Genomic DNA, 24177 nt, shown 5'->3' on the forward strand with positions numbered 1-24177 from the left:
CAGCTGTTACAGAAGAATTTAAGTTTAGAGTCTAGTCCTTTTCTTTGTCCGACTTGATGCGCTCAAGACTCTCCTAGATCTTCACATAAATGTGTCAATAGCACATTATTTTTTTCTCATTCGAGGTGGAAAAATAAGAGAAATTCAAGTTAGGGTAATATTAACATACCTTTTGTTACCCCCCTTGGAATATTTTAATAATTTTCGAGATTTCATCATTTAGCCCAAAAGGGTAATTGCGTAAACATTTGTAGTTTCTTGGTGTATTTGTTTAGAATTGTTCATTGTTTATGAGCAACTATTTCACCCATCTTGAATACTCTTTGAAATTATTTTATATTCATATCCCGATTTTTGTAGAATTAATATCAAGAAAAGCATAAACAAGGAAATAAAGGACAATCATAGCGATAATGACTGGTGGACAGTCTTGCAATGGTAATATGATCGTTTGGATACCAGATGAGAGAGAAGTTTTTATAAAAGGGGAGTTGGTGAGTACAGACATCAACAAGAATAAATTTACCGGACACGAAGAACAGATAGGAATCGTTCGCCCGTTAAATTCATTGGACGCTTCTAATCTAGTGCAGGTGCGAATATCCAATGTATTCCCAGTCAATCCATCAACTTTTGATAAAGTAGAAAACATGTCTGAGCTAACACATTTGAACGAGCCCTCTGTGCTCTATAACTTGGAGAAGAGATACAATTGCGACCTGATTTACACCTATTCTGGCTTATTTTTGGTGGCGATTAACCCTTATCATGATTTGAATTTATATTCCGAGGAGCATATAAAACTGTACCACAGCAGTCATAACAGGTCATTGAAAAGCGACTTACAGGACAGTTCCCATGAAAAATTACCACCACATATCTTTGCGATTGCTGAAGAAGCTTACGAGAATCTCTTATCAGAAAATAAAAACCAATCCATTTTAGTCACAGGTGAATCTGGTGCAGGCAAGACGGAAAACACGAAGAAGATCCTGCAATATCTAGCATCTATAACCTCCTCTTCTCCCTCCAAGGTAACGTCTGTTAATGATAGTTCTATTGTAGAAAGTTTTGAAATGAAAATTTTACAAAGTAATCCTATCTTAGAATCCTTTGGTAATGCGCAAACAGTACGAAACAACAACTCTTCAAGATTTGGTAAATTTATAAAGATCGAATTTAATGAACACGGTATGATTAACGGTGCGCATATTGAATGGTATCTTCTGGAAAAATCAAGAATCGTTCATCAGAATGCAAAGGAGAGAAATTATCATATATTTTATCAATTGTTATATGGAGTAGATGATTCTGAGTTAGAGCAACTATTCCTCAAATCCAGAAACATAAAAGATTACAAAATTTTATCAAACTCCAACCAAGATCTTATACCAGGAATCAATGACGTAGAGAATTTCAAAAAATTGTTATCGGCATTGAATATTATCGGATTCTCCAAAGAACAAGTAAAATGGATATTTCAGGTTGTGGCTATTATTTTATTAATTGGTAACATTGAGTTTGTCTCCGATAGAGCAGAACAGGCTTCCTTTAAAAATGATGTTAGCGCAATTTGTAGCAATTTAGGTGTGAACGAGAAAGATTTTCAAACTGCTATTTTAAGACCTAGATCAAAAGCCGGTAAAGAATGGGTTTCACAGTCCAAAAACTCTCAACAGGCAAAATTCATCTTAAATGCATTATCTAGAAATCTTTATGAACGACTTTTCGGTTATATTGTAGATATGATCAATAAGAACTTGGATCACGGCAGTGCATCTCTGAATTATATCGGATTATTGGATATTGCAGGTTTTGAGATTTTCGAGAACAATTCGTTTGAACAACTATGCATCAATTATACAAACGAAAAACTACAACAGTTCTTCAATAACCACATGTTTGTTTTAGAACAGAGTGAATATTTGAAGGAAAATATCCAATGGGATTACATAGATTACGGTAAAGATTTACAACTGACAATCGATTTGATCGAAAGCAAAGGTCCACCGACTGGTGTCCTACCGTTGTTAGATGAGGAAGCCGTTTTGCCCAAATCCACCGATGAGTCGTTCTACTCTAAGCTGATCTCTACTTGGGACCAAAATTCTTCTAAATTCAAACGTTCAAAATTAAGAAATGGATTTATCCTGAAACATTATGCTGGAGATGTTGAGTACACTGTCGAAGGTTGGTTATCGAAAAACAAAGATCCTCTAAATGATAATCTTCTCTCATTATTATCTACTTCGCAGAATGCTATTATATCAAAACTATTCGAGCTGGAGGGAGAAAAGTTCTCTAGCACTAGTATAGAAGCCAACATCTCCAACCAAGAAGTTAAAAAGTTAGCTAGAACAAGTAACTTTAAGACAACCTCGTCACGTCATAGAGAACAGCAGATAACATTACTAAATCAATTAGCCTCTACGCATCCACATTTTGTTCGTTGTATAATTCCAAATAATGTGAAAAGACCGAAAGAATTTAACAGAAAGTTGATCTTAGATCAATTACGTTGCAATGGTGTTCTAGAGGGTATCAGACTTGCGAGAGAAGGTTACCCAAATAGAATAGCATTTCAGGAGTTTTTCCAGCGGTATAAGATCTTGTATCCTGAAAATTCGAATTCTACATCCTTCAATTCCAGATTAAAATCCACCATCAAACAAAGTTGCGAATTTCTTCTAACGTCTTTGCAACTAGATACTAATGTGTATAAAATTGGTAATACAAAACTGTTTTTCAAAGCTGGGGTATTAGCTGATCTTGAAAGGCAAAAAGATGCTAAACTGAACATTATAATGACTGAACTAACTGCTACCATACGAGGATGTGCTACAAGGAAAGCAACAACGTCTCATTTACAGAAGTTGAAAAATACAAGAGTTATAGGCAATACTTTTAGATTATACAATCAACTGGTAAAAGATGATCCTTGGTTTAGTTTATTCATCAGAATCAAACCGCTCTTAATATCATCCAATGATATGACAAGAACCAAGAAATTTAATGAACAAATTAATAAATTGAAGAACGATCTTCAGGAAATGGAATCGAAGAAGAAGTTTTTAGAAGAAAAAAATAGAAAAACTATTGATGAATTGAAAGATACCCATGAATTGCTAAATCAGGAAAAAGAGAATTTAAAAAGAAATGAAAACCTATTAAATAGAATTAAAACTAGTTCAGGAACATTGCAGAAACAATTTAATGATCTTGTTTCAGAAAAGGATGAAATTAATAGGCAAAAATTACAAATAATGCAAAAGCTTGAAGAATCTGAGCTAACAATCCACGACCTTCAAGAAACCGTGAAAGAACGGGAAACGACATTAGAAAAATTACACATAAAGAACGACCAACTAATAAAGCAAATATCAGATTTGAACTGCGATATTTCCAAAGAACAGAGCTCCCAATCATTGATAAAAGAATCTAAAATGAAGTTAGAAAATGAAATAGAAAGATTGAAAAATATAATCAACTTGAAAGAGGAAGAAATAAAAACGTTCAATAAAAAATTGAGTACCTCAGAAGAAGATTTAGACATTAAGCTAGTCACTTTGGAAAAAAATTGCAACATTGCAATGTCAAGGCTTCAATCTCTAGTGGCAGAAAATTCAGATTTGCGTTCAAAGAACGAGAATTGTAAGAAAGAAAAGGAATTACTGAACAATCAACTAAAAAACAAAGACAATCAACTGGAAAAGATGAAAGAAAAGATAGATAATCACAAGAAAGAGCTTGCTATTTTTTCTAAGCAAAGGGACGATGCAGTTAATGAGTATGGTAAAATTACTACGGAACTAAAAGAAACAAGAACTCAGCTGACTGAATATAAGTCCAATTTCCAAAAGGTTAAAGACGAATATTCTAGCTTCCAAAAGCAAATAAAGGAACAGGAACAAAAGAAAAGAAATGGCCAAATTGAGCCTCTGAGTGATAATAAAATCAAAGAACTAGAAGCGCGGTTATCACAGGAAATTTCCTTGAACCAATATCTGAACAAAAGAATATCAAATGCCTCTGTAGAATCAAACACTTCGTCCGCTAAACCTGTGTCGTATTCCGACCAGCCAGTCGATAAAGAAGACGTTATAAAAAGATATTATGATCTTCAATTGGCTTTTACTGAGGTAACGAAAAGTCTAGAGAATGAAATTGAAGAGAAGAAGAACTTGATTTCTAGATTAAGATTTACTGAAACGAGACTGGCATCTTCCTCATTTGAGAATCAGAAAATTAAAGCACAAATAAAGAAATTGAAGAAATTAGTTCTAGATATAGACCCTAGTATTCAATTGAATACTATTCTAGATGAGCAGTCAAATAACTCCTCGAGTAAAGAATCTGATATTAATAAATTAATGCTGGAAGTCGAATATTTGAAAAGACAATTAGACATCGAAACAAAAGCTCATTATGATGCGGAGAATGCTATATCTGCCTTACATAGTAAATTTCGAAAAATTCAAGCAGAAGGTTCCATGTCATCTTCTGAGATTTACAAATTGAAGTTTGAAGCCAGTGAGGAGAGAGTAAAATCCTTGGAAGACAAACTGAAAACTATGCCTTTGCGTGATCGAACAAATTTACCTGTTGGCGACATAATAAAGAACCGTGATAGCATATCAAAATACGAAGAAGAAATCCGCTATTACAAACTTGAAAACTATAAACTTCAGGAGATTTTAAATGAGTCAAACGGAAAAATGAGCCAACTCACTCTTGACTTGAGGCAATCAAAATCAAAAGATGCCTTACTTAGTGAACAATTAGAGAGATTGCAGAAAGATCTTGAATCTACGGAACGCCAAAAAGAACTATTATCCTCAACCATAAAACAACAAAAACAACAATTTGAGAACTGTATGGATGATCTGCAAGGAAATGAATTGCGGCTAAGGGAGCATATTCACGCACTAAAACAAGCTGAGGAGGATGTAAAGAATATGGCATCTATTATCGAAAAATTGAAAACTCAGAATAAACAAAAAGAAAAGTTAATCTGGGAGCGTGAAATGGAAAGAAATGACTCAGACATGCAACTACAGGAAACACTATTAGAATTGAAAAGAGTCCAAGATGTAAAAAAAATTCTAAGTGATGATTTAGCCCATTTAAAAGAGCGGTTAAGCGCGGTAGATGATCGATCTCAATATACAAATGAGATTAATAGATTAAAGGAAGAATTGAGCTGCTCTTTGAAAGTTGAAACCAATTTAAAGAAAGATTTTGCAACGCTTAAGTACAAACTGGAAACTTCAAACAACGATTCTGAGGCGCGGATTTCTGACCTGTTGAAACAACTTGACCATTATACAAAAGTAGTGGAGATGTTGAACAATGAAAAAGATGCAATCTCTCTTGCCGAAAAAGACCTTTATCAAAAATATGAGATCCTCAATGCTAAATGTCAGTCACTAACAGAAAAGATAGGGTCTTTGACAAAAACCAAGCAGGAGTTGGAATTTGACTTAAATCAAAAGACTGATGCTTTGGAAGTTTCAAGTGCAGCACTCTTAAAATCTACCCAAGAGAATAAACAAATTTCTGAAAAAATTAAATACTTAGAGGAAACACTAAAATTACAAATGGAGCAAAATACCAGGAATGGGGAACTGGTTAAAAAATTGCAAGATAGCTGCGGTGAATTTAGAGGAAAACTCGATCAAGAAAAGCAGAAAAACATTGATTTATATGAAGAAAACCAAACCTTACAAAAGCTTAACACCGACTTACAGTCCCACGTAGAAAATTTGCAAGATAGATTATCAGACACAACTGAAAAAAATGCATGGTTATCTAAAATTCATGAATTAGAATGTATGGTGAGCTTCGAAACAAACCTAAAATATGAAGAGATGAAAAAGAACAAAAGTTTGGAGAGGGCAGTAGAGGAATTACAGACGAAAAACTCTCAACAAACAGATGTCATAGAACTATCTAACAAAAACAGAAGCGAATTTGAGGAAAGTGCCTTAAGATATGAGGCTCAAATTTCCGAGTTAGAGAAGTATATCTCTCAGCAAGAACTCGAAATGAAGAAATCCATTAGAGACAACTCTTCATACCACGATAAAGTGCAAGAAATGGCTCAAGAAATTGAGTTTTGGAAAAGCCGTTATGAATCAACCATGATAGGCTCGAAGAACACCGAAAGTAATAACGCACAGAGTAAAGTTTTCAATTAGAATTCTTTCTCAAAAAAAAAAGAGGAAGTTCTCTCTTAAAATATAATGTTGGATGTTCGTATATACAGAATGAGAATATGCATTATTAGCGGAGAAAGACAACATAAGTACTATATAATTACCGGTATGGATTTTCACACATACCCTTCTATAGTAGTTCCAAAGACAATACGTAAGGTAAAATAAAACCGAGTGGATAAATAAGCCTTCTCTATATCTTAGAATCTCCAAAATGAAGGAGGAAATAGCTTAGAAGTTGTTCAAAACCAACTGCTTTTCTTAGGGCTATTGTTATTGATGGTGGAACTCTTACCAAGTCCATATGCGCTCAATACATTCTCCACATTACCAAAGGCATCTCTGTCTCCTTGCATTACAACAGTAGCTTTGCCTTTACCCTTACCAGCATTATTTACATTTCCGGTAAATATCATTTCGGCGACACGGGAGATATCATTTGGTGTCAAATTTTCAATCTTACTTATCATTTCATTGATTGGAATCTTGCGGCCATGCATGAGGACTTGTCTACCCATATCTTCCAATTCTACTAACTTGGACTCTAGATTCATCAGTAGTGAAGATTTCAACTGATTTTTTGCCCTGGAAACTTCTTCATTAGATAACCTTAAATTGTCGTTAGCAAATGTGTTATACATTTGTTGTGCAATTACTTCAACTGCTTGAGGAGCTGCTTGCGGTACACAAGATAGTGAGATACCGAAAATGCCTGAATCTGAATAAGAATGGTTGAACGCAATGCAATTTTCAACGAAGTAATATTGATTCAAAACGTGCGTATACAAACGAGAATACATCCCCTTTCCGGGACCCCCAGCACTGAACGACCCACCACCTCCAAGTAAGGTTTGTAAAGTTGCCAAAGCGTAAATATCTGGATGATCTATAGGAAGACCTTCAAATCCAATCTGGATGTGAAATAGCTCTGGTAAATTCCCAAACACCGGTGCTGGTGGGATACAACTTTCGCCACCGGTGTAGCGCGCAACCTTTTTACTAATTGGAGGGTGAGTGGATTGCCAATCACCTAAATACTTATCTGCAAGTTCTAAAGCTTTTTCATGGGGAATACCCACAAACGCTGCGACAGTGTTTTCTGGGGTGTAGAATTTATTCCTGTAATCTAACAGGTAGTATTTAGAAATGGAAGGGATGAGCTCTCTAGGACAGATTAAAGGGGATCCCAAAGTTTCCCCAGAATACGCTGCTGTGTGTAACAGCTCAGGTAGCACCAATTCCGGTTTCATCCAAACTTCATCAATTTCATATTCCGCAGACAGTTTTTGTTCTTGTAGTTCTTGTTCAGTAATTTTAGGAAATCTTACGGTTTCCGACATTAATTGAAGCATCTTTCCCACATCTTGGTTGAATACAGAAGCCTGGTACATCATATTTTCCCTAGACGAGGTACATTGGTAATTCCCACCCAGTAACTCCAGGGTCTCTGCCATTGCTCTGCCCTCGATATGCTCGGTAGATTTGAATGCGAGCCTATCCAAAATATGAGTACAGCCTTTCAAATTTCTACCTTCAAAACGGGATCCAGCATCGATATATAGTCCTAGCGCACTAAAGTGCCCAGGAGTATTGGACGTTGCCACTCTTAGACCATTCGCTAGCGAGGAATACTTGAAATTATCTGTTCTGGCGACGTTAGAGTATAATCTCTTGACACCGTTTCTTAGCATCTTCTGTTTATTTATCACTTCTTGACTTCGAACAAATCACCAACCGGCCCTGAACTACCTATCTTTTATTCCAACTGTGCAACCTTTTCACCTGGATTGTTCATTCTCAACATCGCCTATACGCCGAATGAAAAATTTGTGCAAGAGTCATCATCTTGAAAGGCATGGTAATAACAACTGATTTTATAGGTTGCTGGATGGTAACAACGTTAGTATAAAGGAGAACAACGGACTGTGTAAAATGGCTCGTACTTTCAAGATTAAAGTTCCAGCATCTTCTGCCAACATCGGCCCTGGGTATGATGTTCTTGGTGTCGGTCTTTCTCTATTTTTGGAGTTAGAAGTCACTATCGACTCCAGCCAGGCTCATGAGACCAACGACGATCCCAACAACTGTAAGTTGTCTTACAGTAAAGACAGTGAAGGCTATTCCACTGTCCCATTGCGTTCTGATGCTAACTTGATTACCAGAACTGCGCTATATGTGTTGCGTTGCAACAATATTAGGAACTTCCCATCTGGAACCAAAGTCCACGTCTCTAACCCAATCCCACTTGGCCGTGGACTAGGCTCCTCTGGTGCAGCTGTGGTGGCAGGTGTTATTTTAGGTAACGAAGTGGCCCAGTTGGGATTTTCTAAGCAACGTATGTTGGACTACTGTTTAATGATTGAACGTCACCCAGACAACATCACTGCTGCCATGATGGGTGGCTTTTGCGGTTCGTTCCTAAGAGACCTGACTCCACAAGAGGTGGAGAGACGTGAAATCCCATTGGCCGAAGTGCTTCCAGAACCTTCTGGTGGCGAAGATACCGGTCTAGTTCCCCCATTACCACCAACCGATATCGGTAGACACGTCAAATATCAATGGAACCCCGCTATTAAATGTATTGCCATCATCCCACATTTTGAGTTGTCCACCGCCGACTCCAGAGGTGTTCTTCCAAAGGCCTACCCAACCCAGGACTTGGTCTTCAACTTGCAAAGACTGGCCGTCTTGACCACAGCTTTGACTATGGACCCTCCTAATGCAGACTTGATCTACCCTGCCATGCAAGACCGTGTTCATCAACCTTATAGAAAGACATTGATACCAGGTCTCACAGAAATCCTGTCTTGCGTCACTCCATCGACCTATCCTGGTCTACTGGGTATCTGCTTGTCAGGTGCAGGCCCAACCATCCTGGCTTTGGCCACTGAGAATTTCGAAGAAATCTCTCAAGAAATCATCAACAGGTTCGTCAAGAATGGCATCAAGTGCTCTTGGAAACTACTGGAGCCTGCCTACGATGGTGCTAGTGTTGAGCAGCAATGAAAAGTCCTTCAGCCTAGTATACTGCGTTAAATACTATTGTTTACAGAGTGTATATACTGTAGTTGACCGTTAACGGTTATTATACCAAGTATTTTTCAGTTACCCGTACTTTTTATCTATTTCGAAAATAAAAAATAAGTGAAAAGAAGGAAATTTCACAACCATTAACAATACAGATAATGAAACGAAGTTGTTTTCAGTCAATTCAAAAGACGCATAGCCAAGGCCAGTCGATTGATTTAGAGACAAGTATCATTCAACGTAATATCTATAGTTGTTTTTTTCTCATCGGAAGGGCGAATTAGATACAGGAGCTAGAGCGCATAAGATAATGAGCAAAGAATCTAAAGATGATGATATGTCTTTGGGGAAGTTTTCCTTCTCCCATTTCCTATACTACTTGGTGCTAATAATAGTAATAGTGTATGGTTTGTACAAGCTTTTTACTGGACATGGATCTGACATTAATTTTGGGAAGTTCTTATTAAGGACATCCCCTTATATGTGGGCCAATCTTGGTATTGCCCTTTGTGTAGGCTTAAGTGTTGTGGGGGCAGCATGGGGTATTTTTATTACTGGTTCATCCATGATTGGGGCCGGTGTGCGTGCTCCAAGGATCACCACAAAGAATTTAATTTCCATTATTTTCTGTGAAGTGGTTGCTATTTACGGGCTAATTATTGCCATTGTCTTTTCTTCGAAATTGACCGTGGCTACTGCTGAGAATATGTACTCAAAATCCAACTTGTACACCGGTTATTCCCTTTTCTGGGCAGGTATCACTGTCGGTGCATCCAATTTGATTTGTGGTATCGCAGTGGGTATCACCGGTGCTACTGCTGCCATTTCCGATGCCGCTGATTCTGCACTGTTTGTTAAGATCTTGGTCATTGAAATTTTCGGATCCATTTTAGGTTTATTAGGTTTGATCGTTGGTTTATTGATGGCTGGTAAGGCTTCTGAATTTCAATGAGGGCACAGTCAGGCTCTTCTTTTTTCGTTTTGAACGAGTTCTAGATAAGCGCATCCACATTTACTAATAGATATAATAGGATGTCCAAAAGGGTACATGTATATGCCTATATGCACGTTTTCTTTTATTGTCGAAAAATCATATTATATTAAGTAAAAGAGAGAAAAATGTACAACTATATAAATATATAATTATGTTAAAATGGTTTTGTATTTTTTTTTCTTTTTCGGTAGGTAATTCCTGATAGCTATTCAGTTTATTCCTCTTCGTGATAGTCAGGGTTCTTTTTCAAAATTACCACACCTTCGATATGGCTTGTATAACTAGTATATTCATCAGTTTCTAGCTCTGCTCTTTCACCATGATTTAGTAAAACAGGAGTAGACTGTGTAATCCAACCAGTGATCTTTTTTGGCTTACCTGCTTGACCAACAGTTTCTACTGCTTGACCAACACGTACATTGACTTTTATTGGTTCTCCTTCTTCATTTAGTGCTAGAATAAACTTTGGCCTTATACCGGCATTTAACATGTAGAATAATTGATGATGCTTCAACATGAAACTTGGCGATACCAAGCCAACTGCGGTTGTTAAGATTGATGCTAGTGTAACTTTATTTAAAACATGTGCATCATTAAACACATCCATCGTCATAGTACCTTTACCTAAGTGCAATAACCCTTGGGCTAATCTTGTAATAAACAAGGCATCTTGTTCACGTGAATAATAACTTGCCAACTGTCTTAATAGTTGAGCTAGCCTTGCATTGTTAGTACCGGCACCACATAGACCCATGGCAAAAATAGAATTCATTGAGACATCTAAGTCAGCATCATGCGAAAAACGTGTTAAAGTATCAAAAACCTTCATCTGTGGATCAGATACAGAAACAATACCCATTGCTAAAGGCACCATACGACGGATGTGTTCGTTACCATAATGCATCAAATGACCAAAATGGCGCAAGGACATTTCTTTCCCGATACCTTCACCAAGGGTGATTAAGGCAATACCCAAAACTGCATAAGCAAGTTCATCGACTATTCCTGCTTCCTTTTCTTCTTCTTCATCATCATTCTTTCCATCTGAAGAAGCATCCTTGTCGGTAGATTTCCCATTCTCTTCTTCAGCTTTTATCTCTCCGCCTTCTAAAGTTTCACCGTTTTTCTTTTCCGTTATTTCTGCTTTGACCTCAACTTCTTCGCCTTCGGCATCGACTTCCATTTCGTCGACTTCACTTTCAGCTTGTTCGTTTTTAACCGTTCCGTTCAATTGCTCACCCAAGAAATCACTTATGCTATTTGTTTGTCCGTCAGTAGTTTCCTCTTCATCTACCTCTTCTTCACTTTTTACGTTTTTAGGAGTCAAACGATGTAACAAGTCTTGAATTAGCAAAACATCACCTGTGCCGGTATAAGCACATGAGCCAACCAATACCTCAATAGCGGACGTCATTGGGTGTTCAATAGCACTAATAGTTTCTAAGACATCATCTACTTGTTCACCTTGGCCTAAGTAAAGTATACCTAATGCAAGTGCCAAAAATCTTACCCAGTCGGTCTTTAATTCGATAGGTGTACGTTCCAAAAAGTTATCCATAATAGAAGTTGTGATGTCACCATTACAGGTACCGACAAAAACGTGAGCTAAAGCTAATGAAGCCATAGCTGCAGTCTCAATAGGTGATTCAGTGGAAGCAGCAATTGGTAATAACAAACCCAACACTTCATCATTCTTACTACCGGCAAACGCAATACCTAAACCAAGTATAGCTGCTGAACTAATTTTAGTGTCCGTATTAGTAACGTAATCCTGTAAAAGTAACAAAGCTGGTTCAACTTCACCGTCATGCACACCAGAGGCGGAAATACCGATACCTAATAACGCACCAGCTTTGACTTCTGGTTCATCAACATATAAGTATTTATCCAGCTGTTGCAAACCATCCAGATTCCACTGGTATATGGATCCAATACTGGCCACTGCTGAGGTCATCCCATCACCTTTGGTTTTATAAACCCAATTATCGTTATCCAAAATTAACTTGTCGTTACAATAACCTAGGTTTAAGAACCCATTAACAAATGATGAAGCTAAATTTTGTTGAGCAGAATCTAGACCGGCGCTTGAGAATACGGATTTAGAATTGTCTAAATGGCTTTTATAAATGTCTTCTGGAACTTTTGGTCCGGTTAAGTTCAACTCTTTAGCAAGATACAAAAAGTGTTCTGATAGCTTTCCATTACCAATTATATCCTGGACACCTTCATATTCAAAAGACGTCTTTTGTGCGGCTAAAATATAGGCTAGTTGTTTATGCATTACTGGATCACTGGTAGCATCAAAAACGGCTCTGATCATTTCTTCTTCTCCTAGTCTCACTGCCAAGGCAACTGCATCTGTAAGTTGGTTTTGAGATAGATAAATAGAATATGCAGTTTTTAGAAAAGCAACGTCTTCAGGAGGTGGTAAAAGCGGAACGCATGCAACCATGTATTGACAGACTCTTTGAAAAGTGTTTTCATCCACGAATTGAGGTAGTTTATCAATAGATTCAATTTCCAAAAGTAAGTCCACAGCATCTTCTTCACCGTTGTGTTTCAAGAAATATGGAACAATATCTAGACATAAACGTAGCGTATCTTCTTTGGAAAATTCAAATCCAGTTGCGGTTGCAGATCCATCACTTTTGGATCCATCAGAAGATACTTCATCTTCAGCGTCTTTTTCCACTTGATCGTTATATACTTCACCGATCTCTAAAGCCAAATGACGGATGTACTCGTGGCCCCAGCCTTCGAAGTCAGAAACATTAGAGAGCAATCTATATCTCAATGAATCATGTTTCCCATTTTCCGAGTATGTCATGGCTAAAATGGACAAGACATCCGCCAAAGAAGATTTCAAGTTTGAATCTGTCCATTTGTCGTAAATAGAACATAACTCTGGATATGCTGGACGAAGAAATTTCAGAGGTTTGGGGACCGCGGTCATAGAACTCGTAGAATTTTTGATGGATTCCTTTAGAGCGCTCAAGGAAGCTTCATATAAAGATGAATCATCTTCTTTCAGCCTTTCAACCAGTAAGTCTAAATCCGCTTTAAGCTTAGAATCTTCTTCAGATAGCTGTTCCTCTTCCTCCTTTTTTTTATCCTTCTTATTTGAAGTTTGCTTTTCAGCATTTATCTTCGATTGTTCGTCAATAGTCAGTTGTTTCTTATCACTTTCGTCCACCATTTCTTAAAATTGTTCCTCCAGTTTTACAAGTCACACAATATGGTATGAATGGTCAAAAAAATAGGGTTAGAGATTATGGAGTTAATCAATTTGCTTAATTACTTATACCCTTTGCCAAATTTCTATTCGCCTTTTGCCACCGTGCAATATATCATTTTATACGAGTTAGTGTTATTATAATATTAATGATATACATGTATTATGTAAACATAAAGATAATTTATGAGAGTCTTCATCAGAGTAGCCGCGAATAGTCGATTTACTTCACAAACTCGCCATTGAAGGCATGTTTCGCCCAAGCTAATAGCTTATCAAAAACAATTACATTTGCATTGTGGTATCTTATACTATGATCCGAGTCAGGAAAGACGTGGACGTCATAATTTTCAACACCATTTAAGTTCAGAAGGTCCAAGAATTTCAAGGAGTTTTGAAAGTGAACATTGTCATCGCCTGTTCCATGCATCAGTAGGAATCTATTTGCTTGGGCAAGAGCAGTTACATTATGCACGCTTGATTCTACGTACCCATCAAAGTTTTCTTGAGGAGTATGCATATATCTTTCAGTATAAACAGAATCGTAAAATCTCCAGTCCGTTACTGGTGCAACAGACATTCCGTATTTGAAATGTTTTCCGGCGTCCTTTTCCAAAGTTTTCAGTGTTAGGTAACCCCCATATGACCAACCAAATAAGGAAATCTTTTCTGAATCAACGAAACTGAGAGAACCATATAAGGAAGCCGCAGATATTTGGTCACAGGCCTCGTAATGGCCGAGCTTATCGCGGACAAGAGATCTAAAATTTTGACCTTTGAAGCCAGTACCACGACCGTCAACAACAACTACAATCGCGTTCAATTGTGAGGCTACCACTTCATTGAACCCTACTGAAAATGTCTTGATAACTTGCTGAGAATTTGGTCCACCATATGCAAAAAAAAACACTGGGTAATGATTTTTCAGTGTTCCATCAAAATCATTAGGAAGAATTTCATACGAATTCACCAATATATCCCTCCCCAATTCATCCGTTCCCAGATTTAACTCCTTGAATGACTTTGTGGGAACCGAATAATCTTCTAAAAATCTGGTGATTTCTTCATTCCTCTCCAAGTAATACAGCGATTCCCCTAATACATTACCTTCAATGTGTTTGTCTGTTTTATGAGAATGGAAATCAATAATTTTCTGATACGGAACTTTTGGTCCTTTATAGGTGAGTAAAGCAAACCTCCTCCCGGAAGAAAAAGACACATCATAGACACCATCCATGGAAGTATCAGTAACTTCAATAATGTCATCCGGTGACCGCAAATCTATGCAGTAAATGTGGCGTTCGGTCGAGTTTTTTTGTGTAGAAATAAAGTAAAGACGGTTTTCTTTTGAATCAAAAGCAAGTGGACCATTGACCACTTCCCATTCCCCCTTTGTCAGTTTTTTGAAGTGTGAGTTGCCACTTTTCTCGAAATAAGCTAAATGATTGTAACCGTCAATTGGAAGAATATCTACATAGCCATTATGAGGTCTATCAAGTGTTTCATTTGCAGGAATGAATAGGGTATTATGAGTAATCTCCCACCATCCCCCGCGAGCACTTTCATTTCTCACAACATCTGATTTCTTCGCAATTGTGTCTATCAAGAAAACATTTAACGTGTCTGAGGAACGATCTGTAGTCTTAACTAAAACGTTGTCATCTCCTACCCATGTTACTTCGGTAATTAATAAGCTTGCATCCTTTTTATCTTCATTTATTCTGGGATGGAACGATGTTTCATCCTTAATACCGTAGACCCACAATTGGGCGCGAGGGTTTGGTGTACCACTCTTTGGGTACTTGATGCTACGCATTTCTGGATATACATCTCCATCATTCTGAACATAATATGGAATAATAAATTCACCAACGTCTGTTTCATCAATCTTTAGGAACGCTAGGTAATCGCCAGTCGGTGACCACCACATAGCCTTATCGTCTTCAAATACTTCTTCCTCATACACCCAATCTGGCTTGCCATTGAAAAGAAAGGAGCTACCGTCGTTGGTCACAGCCTGTACAGTTCTTTTAGAGTTGGTAGAATAGATGTATATATTGTTATCTTGCACATATGCAATATCATTGGAATTAGGGGACCATATGGCTAAAGCCACATCGTTCCCAACCAACTCAAAGGAGGAACTTTTCTCATCGTAAACAAAATAAGAACCGAATGTGGAGTGTCTCCAGTTTTTTACACTGTTTGTTCTAATCAGTAACTTTTTGAGGTCCGGGGATGCAGTTATTGACTGTACAGTAAAATTTTGACCATTTTGGATAAAAGTATTTCCCTTCAATAGAATGTTATTGTACGAATCTTCGTAAACAGATTTGACAACATAACTATCATTCATAAATGTAACATAAAGACCCAAATCACCCTCGGCTTTATTGTCATCGATCCATTGTAAGTCATGGTATTTGGGTTGAAATGTATTGTTCCTAACATTAGTAAAAGATACCTTTAACTTTCCATCACTGGTGTGATTAGAGTTGGGTTTCTGATAATCTGGCCTGCTTGAATGGTGCGGTATACTTCTAAGCAATAAAATGGTGCCCCATATAAGAAATACAAGGATTATCCCGAGCCTTATGAGCCTGTCTAACAACTGCTTCTTCTTCGAACTGAAGAGTTCGTCGGGAATGCGTTCAACTTCTTCCTCGCCAACTTCCATAAGTAATTTAAAACTATTGTTATAGCGCGAAAGTACTTTCTAAAGGAAATACCTATGTCTCTTAGTGATTGCTATGTATACGTTAAGGCTAACAACCTTTGAATGAGAAAGGTTATGATTTAACTCCCTTTCCCTTCCCTTATATGGCAGCGCTTTCCGGACTACTAAAAGGAGAAAAAAAATAAGTTGACTTAAAGCGATACACATAATAATTAATGATAATACTCTTTAATACCTACATAAATATTATACGTTTAGAACCTTAAAGTTTGATTTTACCGTCAATAACAGTAATTGCATGACCTGCTACATGATAGGAGGTGCTACCATTTGCTTCTTTCTTAATCGAAGCTATAATATGACCATCCCTATCTAACCTTCCTCCTTGGGAAATGGTGATGTCTGTGGTTTCTTCAAATTTGTAAAGTTCCTGTAGATATCTTGCAAGTGCCAAGGAACCACTACCACAAACAGGATCTTCATTGACGTTTACCGCCGGAGCAAAGGCCCTCATTTCGTAAGAATTTTTGATTGAGGATGTCTTTTTAGGGCCTGCTAGAATAATTCCCAAATGATCGTTTTGTTTTGTTTGGCGTCCGAGCATACCAAAGTTTGGATTTGCATTAAAACAAGTTTCTGCATCTTCTACTAACGCCACAATCCACTCTGGCCCGGTATGCAAGAGAGCCGGAGCTGTAACGAACTTTAAGCCAATTGCTTCTTCGTAATTAGCAATTACCTCATTAGATATAGCTTCGTAATCAGCTAGTGCAGCTTTGAAGCTAATTAATCCATCACTAATTGTTAATGGGATAGCACCCACCCCACATTCTTGAATAATGGAAGTGGCAGTGGTATTCTGGGTGAACTCAAGGAAAGCTTTACAAGAGCCAATGGTCGGATGTCCAGCAAATGGTAATTCGCTTCTTGGGGAGAAGATTCTTAACTTATAATCACATTTGTCATCTGATGGTTTGAATAAGAAAGTTGTTTCTGATAAGTTAGTCCAATTGGCAATCGCCTGTAGTTCTTCTTGAGTGACTCCACTTTCATCAACTTCTAAGAAGTTTACTACTGCGACTGGATTGCCTTTGAACGGCTTTTCAGTGAATACATCAACTTGCTTGAAAGGTACTGTTAAACTCATGCTTTATGTACTTGGTTTTCCTCTTCTTTCTTTTGTTTTGTGTTTGGGAAGTTTGTTTAATGTTTTAGAGGGTTTTTATATATTGAATTCTGTTTATCTATGACTAATCTCAAATAATTGGGTGCCCAAGAATAGATAACAAAATTCGCCGGATACGATAGACATCTATCGGAAAAGTATTAGGCATACAGCTGTGAGTTTACATGTATAGTGGTTCCATTACTTCCCAGTTATATACGTTTATATATACTGTTTCCTAGAAATACTTTCTATCTAATCCAAACTCCAGCTCTCTTTCAAGATCTAGGAGCGTGTCATTGTTATTCTGAGGTGGGATGCTTGTAGTGGCCCCAGTGGCAGATCTCACTTCCATCATGCTTTCCTGAGGTCGAGGAGGGAAATCCGTGTCATGCCTGGGCAAGTTCTGAGAGTGAATGCCAAAGGATTCCTGTTGTGACGCAACAGAATTAGGGGTAGCCATTTGTTTTGAATAATTTTCTTCTACAATTCCATGGTTTCCAATATCCGAATTGGGAACCTGTTGCTGTTGCTGTTGCTGTTGCTGCAGCTGCAGCAGGTGCTTTTGCTCTTCTAGTAGTGGTTGTCTCACAAACTGTCTGAAATCCTGAACTTCTTGTATAACCATTTGTTTCAAGTCCTCCATGTCATTAACGGATTCAAAGCTGAATTCGAATTTCTCACTACAAACAGGTTCGTCAGCTGGATCGTGCCATATAGACAAGTAAGGATGTTCTAGGGCTTCATCGACGGTAATTCTCTTTTGAGGGTCAAACGCGAGCATTTTCTCCAATAAATCTAAGGCTTGTGAATTGGCATTCGGAAATAAATTGACAAAAGGAACTTTTGGAATAAAACCTAATTGATGAATGTAGTCTTGAACATTCTTAGAGCCAATTCTTCTTAAAGTTTCATCTGGGGGTGTTCCTAAAACCTGCAGTATTTGATTCAATTGATTAACGTAATCCTTTCCCTTAAAGATTGGCTTTCCGCCAAGAAACTCGGCCAAAATACAACCTGCAGACCACACATCAATCGCCTTGGTATATCCTTGGTAGCTCAACATGATTTCTGGAGCTCTATACCATCTCGTGGCTACATACTCTGTCAAAAATTGACTGTTTTCGACTGGATTCTCAGAATACCCTCGAGCTAACCCAAAATCACAGATTTTTAATTGACAATCAGCGTTGACAAGCAAATTACCGGGCTTCAAATCACGATGCAAGACATCAGCGGAGTGAATATACTTCAAACCACATAATATTTGGTATGTAAAACTTTGATAATGAGCATCCGTCAAAGGTTGGCCGGATTTGATAATTTGATGCATATCACATTCCATAAGTTCCTCATAAAGATATAGTCCATTGATAGATCCGTCTGGATAAAAAACGATATCCATATCGTAAAGACATGTTATATTTTTGTGGCCTCTGAAATGCCTCAAAAGCTTTAGCTCACGTAATGATCTTTTACACAGTAAAGTCTTCGAAAAAACATTGGTCACTTTCTTGATAGCCACTGTGGTATCTTCGGCAGCTTCTGCAAACCTCGCTGAACACACTATACCATATGCTCCGTGTCCTATTTCTTTGATAAGTTGAAATCTCTTATCTACACTAAAATCTTGATTAAAGACTTTGAAGGTATGCCTCTCTATTTTGTCAGTCATCTTCCAAAATTTCTTTATATGCCCTTTTGACCTTCTTACAACTTTAATAGCTTCAACAAGGAAATCTGTGGCTGTTTAGACTTTGCTTAATGAATACACAACTTGTTCAGTATATATATCCTGTAGACCAGGCTCTCCAAATAAACTTAATTGCTTGTATCAGGTCAGAGTTTCTACGCTTTTTATTTGAGTTTATCCTGGCTGGATCTCCTTTTTCAGTTTCTATTTTTAACATTGAAACTTTCCATTTAGCCAACATTTCGCAACTTGAAATGAAAAAAACAATATCATAAAAATCGCCGCATACGTAGGCTTAGCTAAATAACATATCTCTAGATGGACATTCGGGGACTCTATTGATTTATACATGTAGGCGTACACTTGTCGATCTTAAATGAAACAAGAAAAAGAAACTAGCTGAAAAGTGCGCATGTTTCTTCCGCAAGTTATTTCAAAGTTTCTAAACGTTTATAGAAATCCTTTACTTTTTCATTGGTGCGAATCTTTCCTGGATCAAAGTTTAAGACCTGTAAATTATCCATGGTAACTGCTCTTGACAATGCAACGTAAACTTGACCGGCTTCAAAGATTCTCCTTAGGTCAACTTTTAATCTTTGAATAGTTTGACCTTGTGCTTTATGAATAGAAAGTGCCCAGCATAGCATTAAAGGTACCTGAGTTCTTTCTAACCCAACATTTTCTCTCGGAATATCAATGGGGAAGCGTTCTGGAACCATAAGCTCATGAATGTACTTGTTTTTGCCCACTGTCCAGCGAACGTAAGGGAATTTTTCCTTTTGGGGAGAGATCTTGACTGCCTGATTTATAATGATTTTCAAACGTTCTAGTCTAGCTAACGGCCTGGCATTAACGTCTTGACGAAATTGCTTTGATTCCTTTAACATGGGGTTACCGATGACTCGACTTACTAATCTCATATCCATGACAACATCATCATCTATAATCTTATAAATTTCCTTCATCATAACCACCAATGATTCCGTAACAAAGAACAAGACTTTCCCCAATGATCCGTTGACTAACTCTACATCGGGGCGGTTTTTCAACATCATAACTTGAGCGTCTTCCTTCAATGCGACAACTTTTTCCACCATTAATGAAGAATCCAGTAGTGTTTGATATCTTTCGGGCGCATTATCTACAGCTCTAAATTCGTATAAATCGCCAGGCAAAGATTGTAGTTTCTTTACGTTGGACAATTCTACTTCTCTTCTCGTAGCATATAATTCTGTGGGTGCAATACCATCGGGATAATCTACATCTCTATTTAGGTTTCTTATTGTTTTGGTAATATTAGCTGTTAATTCTCCGAATCTAATGGCACTTAAAATATCGATCAGTTCACTATCTTGCTGTCTGAAGACTTTCGTTAGTAGAATCGTTTTTTGAATGCACCGTTTCCACATTTCACTTTCAAAACAAAATTTAACGACTCTCTGTTCATCTTTCTTAGCCACTGGTGGTAATTGGAAGAAATCACCTGTTAGCACCAGTTGAATGCCGCCAAAAGGATCCTCATTTATGCGAATTCTTCTTGCGATTTGCTCCAATTTATCTAGCAGATTACCATCGATCATAGAAATCTCATCAATTATCAAAACTTTTGTATATCTCCATGTAGCCAATAAATCCTTCTGTGATTGTATTCTTTTCACCAATTGATCAACGGTTTTGTTCCCAATACCTATACCAGACCACTTATGCAAAGTAGAGCCACCAATAGTCACTGCCGCCAGCCCCGTTGAAGCAGTGATTGCAATCGACTCTTTCCCATACAGAGAGCTCAATTGCCTTATAATAGTCTGCAGGATAACAGATTTACCTGTACCAGCACTACCCGTATAAAAAACATTGGTTCTTTTCTTGACGATTAGGTTAATAACCTTTTCTTGCTCCTTTGTGAGTGCTATGGGAGAGGATAGAGCACATCTGTAGCTCATTGAATCCAAACTTGATGTTGTTTTCCTGAAGAGCGGTTTAATTTTTTTTGGTACCGTGAGTTTTAAACCTTGAAACTCCATAGAAGGTTTTGACCTCTTGGCAGGTCTTTCCAAATCGGCAGTAGGCACATTAGATTTATCAATACTAATCGTGCTAGTGAATGATAGTTGCCTAGAATTGGATTTTACAATAGTAACTTCTCGCAAGGTCTCATCCTCATCATAATGATATGTTCTCTGCGTCGTGGATGCAGATGCTGTCTTGTGAAGAGAACCTGTCATCGCTGAAATCCTGCGGGGCTTCTTATAGCTATTGAGTATGGGAACGTCCACCAATTTTTTGAATTCTGCCTCGGGATCATCATCACCAAACGAACCTTGAGTTTGTGAAAACAGAGAGGACGAGTTATTCCGTACTAATTTTGGTCTAGAAGGTACTATATTTCTTTGACTACCTTCATCGCTGTTTTCTAAGTCAATGATTTCCCTACAGGATTTCGGAACAACCGCTGGCTTTTTGTTAGAACCCATAAAGAACGAAGACAATGTTTGCTGTCTGTAGGTATGGGAGGCCGATGTAGAATCAGCAGATGCGTTGCCGTTCGGAGCTCTTTTAGACCATTGCTTCTTGTTCCCGGAGGCATGCGATCTAAACATCGGTGGGTTTCACAAGGACAGTGCTATCAAGTTTTCAACGCGTGCTCTTTTGCTTATTGTTCGAGATGATGTTTATTTACATGTTATTTTTGACGTAATAATATCGGAAAAATGCATACACATTCGGGTGAGCCCTATTAAAGGGAAAAGTGAAAAAAAAAAGACCAAAAAAAAATAGAAGAGTACGGCAACCTTACAAAAGAAAAAAAAATTTGTGATAACGTTAAAATAGTAGAAACCCTGGCAAAAATAATAATACGGTAAGTGAAGATAGACCGGTCTCAAAGAGTGGTTTTTTTTAGGTTCGTAAGAGTTTGAGCTAGCAGTGAAGAAGAGGAAGAAGAAGAAAGAAGGAAGGAAGGAAAACATGTCTAAACAATTTAGCCATACCACGAATGACAGAAGATCATCAATCATCTACTCCACAAGTGTTGGGAAGGCAGGGTTGTTTACACCTGCAGACTACATCCCGCGAGAGTCAGAAGAAAATCTAATTGAGGATGAAGAACAAGAGGACATCGAAGAGGAACCCATCCATGTCGGTAATGATGTTGAGATGGAGAGGGAAGGCGAGTACCATTCGTTGCTAGATGCCAACAATTCGCGGACATTGCAGCAGGAGTCATGGCAACAGGGCTATGACTCGCACGACCGCAAACGTTTGCTCGGTGAAGAACGGGACCTGCTAATTGACAACAAACTGCTTTCTCAAAACGGTAACAACGGAGGAGATATAGAGAGTCATGGTCAAGTGTTTGGACCAGACGATGGGGAAAGACCCACTGAGATAGTAAATGTGTGGGAAAATGCGATCGAGAGCGGCAAGAAAATCAACACGACCTTCAAGAGAGAAACGAAAGTTATTACAATGAATGCGTTACCACTAATCTTCACCTTCATCTTGCAAAACTCGTTGTCGCTAGCATCCATCTTCTCCGTCTCGCATCTGGGGACAAAAGAGCTAGGCGGTGTAACACTGGGCTCCATGACTGCAAACATCACCGGTCTTGCTGCTATTCAAGGTCTGTGCACATGTCTGGACACATTGTGCGCTCAAGCATACGGCGCTAAGAACTACCACTTGGTGGGCGTGCTAGTGCAGAGGTGTGCTGTGATCACCATCTTGGCGTTCTTGCCAATGATGTACGTGTGGTTTGTTTGGTCAGAGAAGATCCTGGCGCTAATGATTCCCGAGAGGGAACTATGCACGCTAGCAGCTAACTACCTGCGTGTCACCTCATTTGGTGTGCCAGGATTCATCCTTTTTGAATGTGGAAAAAGATTCTTACAGTGCCAAGGCATATTCCATGCCTCCACTATCGTGCTGTTTGTATGCGCACCTTTAAACGCCTTAATGAACTACTTACTTGTGTGGAATACCAAAATCGGCATCGGGTACCTGGGTGCGCCACTATCGGTCGTTATCAACTACTGGTTAATGACATTTGGCCTACTACTATACGCAATGACTACCAAGCACAAGGAGAGACCTCTCAAATGCTGGAACGGTATCATCCCGAAAGAACAGGCATTCAAGAACTGGCGTAAGATGATTAACCTGGCAATTCCGGGCGTGGTCATGGTGGAGGCGGAGTTCCTTGGTTTCGAGGTGTTGACAATTTTCGCCTCACACCTGGGCACCGATGCTTTGGGCGCTCAGTCTATCGTGGCTACGATCGCGTCTCTTGCATACCAAGTGCCCTTCTCTATTTCCGTATCTACTAGTACACGTGTGGCCAATTTTATCGGCGCGTCGCTGTATGATAGCTGTATGGTCACGTGCCGCGTGTCGTTACTGCTTTCCTTTGTGTGCTCGTCCATGAACATGTTCGTTATTTGTCGTTACAAAGAGCAAATCGCGGCCTTGTTCTCCACTGAAAACGGCGTAGTTCAGATGGTAGTGGACACACTACCGCTGCTTGCATTCATGCAGCTATTTGACGCGTTTAACGCCTCGACCGCTGGATGCCTACGTGGTCAAGGTAGACAGAAGATAGGTGGCTACATCAACTTGGTGGCATTCTACTGTCTGGGTGTGCCCATGGCATACGTCTTAGCATTTATATACCACCTGGGCGTTGGAGGTTTGTGGCTGGGCATTACAAGTGCGTTGGTGATGATGAGCGTGTGTCAAGGATACGCCGTGTTTCATGGGGACAAGCGCCGTATTCTCGGAGCGGCCCGCAAGCGCAATGCCGAGACCCATGCATCTTAAATCGCCCACGGTCGAATGACGTATAGGGGACATGTGCATTCCCCACCCCCCGCATTATACCTGGCCTTCTGGCCAATAGTGTAGGTAATTTAAGGGTTCGCTATGTGGTGTGCCAGCAGCAAAATAGTACACGTGCCCGTACGGCACCAAATGGGCATGCATTGCATTGAAAATTTTGTTGTCCTTTATGTACTCCTATATGTGCATACACATACGTACACGCGGACATACATACACATACATTGTTGTATATGTATTATATATATATATATATATATATATATATATATATATAATCATCTCGGTATGTATGTGCAGTGTGCAATGTGCAATGTGCATATGAATATTTAATACCTCTT

General features: G+C 38.5%; 10 protein-coding genes across 10 annotated transcripts; 4 read left to right on the forward strand and 6 right to left on the reverse strand.

The window, feature by feature from the left end:
- Positions 1–413: 413 nt before the first annotated feature.
- Positions 414–6197, forward strand: MYO1 (myosin 1; the record flags this gene model as incomplete). The annotated part of the gene is made up of 1 exon (XM_056222869.1): positions 414–6197. The coding sequence occupies one exon, from the start codon at positions 414–416 to the stop codon at positions 6195–6197; it is 5784 nt and encodes a 1927-aa protein (XP_056082517.1).
- A 260-nt stretch (positions 6198–6457) lies between these two features.
- Positions 6458–7906, reverse strand: MAS2 (mitochondrial-processing protease subunit alpha; the record flags this gene model as incomplete). The annotated part of the gene is made up of 1 exon (XM_056222870.1): positions 6458–7906. One exon carries the CDS (start codon positions 7904–7906, stop codon positions 6458–6460), a length of 1449 nt encoding a protein of 482 aa, XP_056082518.1.
- A 241-nt stretch (positions 7907–8147) lies between these two features.
- Positions 8148–9221, forward strand: THR1 (homoserine kinase; the record flags this gene model as incomplete). Its single annotated transcript, XM_056222871.1, has 1 exon — positions 8148–9221. One exon carries the CDS (start codon positions 8148–8150, stop codon positions 9219–9221), a length of 1074 nt encoding a protein of 357 aa, XP_056082519.1.
- A 331-nt stretch (positions 9222–9552) lies between these two features.
- Positions 9553–10194, forward strand: VMA16 (H(+)-transporting V0 sector ATPase subunit c''; the record flags this gene model as incomplete). Its single annotated transcript, XM_056222872.1, has 1 exon — positions 9553–10194. One exon carries the CDS (start codon positions 9553–9555, stop codon positions 10192–10194), a length of 642 nt encoding a protein of 213 aa, XP_056082520.1.
- Positions 10195–10450: 256 nt separating this feature from the next.
- RPN1 (proteasome regulatory particle base subunit RPN1) lies at positions 10451–13432 on the reverse strand (the record flags this gene model as incomplete). Its single annotated transcript, XM_056222873.1, has 1 exon — positions 10451–13432. One exon carries the CDS (start codon positions 13430–13432, stop codon positions 10451–10453), a length of 2982 nt encoding a protein of 993 aa, XP_056082521.1.
- Positions 13433–13691: 259 nt separating this feature from the next.
- On the reverse strand, positions 13692–16145 carry DAP2 (dipeptidyl aminopeptidase; the record flags this gene model as incomplete). Its single annotated transcript, XM_056222874.1, has 1 exon — positions 13692–16145. One exon carries the CDS (start codon positions 16143–16145, stop codon positions 13692–13694), a length of 2454 nt encoding a protein of 817 aa, XP_056082522.1.
- A 262-nt stretch (positions 16146–16407) lies between these two features.
- YHI9 (Yhi9p) lies at positions 16408–17292 on the reverse strand (the record flags this gene model as incomplete). The annotated part of the gene is made up of 1 exon (XM_056222876.1): positions 16408–17292. The coding sequence occupies one exon, from the start codon at positions 17290–17292 to the stop codon at positions 16408–16410; it is 885 nt and encodes a 294-aa protein (XP_056082523.1).
- Positions 17293–17548: 256 nt separating this feature from the next.
- SLT2 (mitogen-activated serine/threonine-protein kinase SLT2) lies at positions 17549–18985 on the reverse strand (the record flags this gene model as incomplete). The annotated part of the gene is made up of 1 exon (XM_056222877.1): positions 17549–18985. The coding sequence occupies one exon, from the start codon at positions 18983–18985 to the stop codon at positions 17549–17551; it is 1437 nt and encodes a 478-aa protein (XP_056082524.1).
- Positions 18986–19431: 446 nt separating this feature from the next.
- Positions 19432–21603, reverse strand: RRM3 (DNA helicase; the record flags this gene model as incomplete). The annotated part of the gene is made up of 1 exon (XM_056222878.1): positions 19432–21603. The coding sequence occupies one exon, from the start codon at positions 21601–21603 to the stop codon at positions 19432–19434; it is 2172 nt and encodes a 723-aa protein (XP_056082525.1).
- A 367-nt stretch (positions 21604–21970) lies between these two features.
- On the forward strand, positions 21971–23818 carry ERC1 (Erc1p; the record flags this gene model as incomplete). The annotated part of the gene is made up of 1 exon (XM_056222879.1): positions 21971–23818. One exon carries the CDS (start codon positions 21971–21973, stop codon positions 23816–23818), a length of 1848 nt encoding a protein of 615 aa, XP_056082526.1.
- Between the last annotated feature and the right edge of the window lie 359 nt (positions 23819–24177).

Source organism: Saccharomyces mikatae, assembly GCF_947241705.1.
Source record: "Saccharomyces mikatae IFO 1815 strain IFO1815 genome assembly, chromosome: 8".
NCBI classification, from domain to species: Eukaryota; Fungi; Ascomycota; class Saccharomycetes; order Saccharomycetales; family Saccharomycetaceae; genus Saccharomyces; species Saccharomyces mikatae.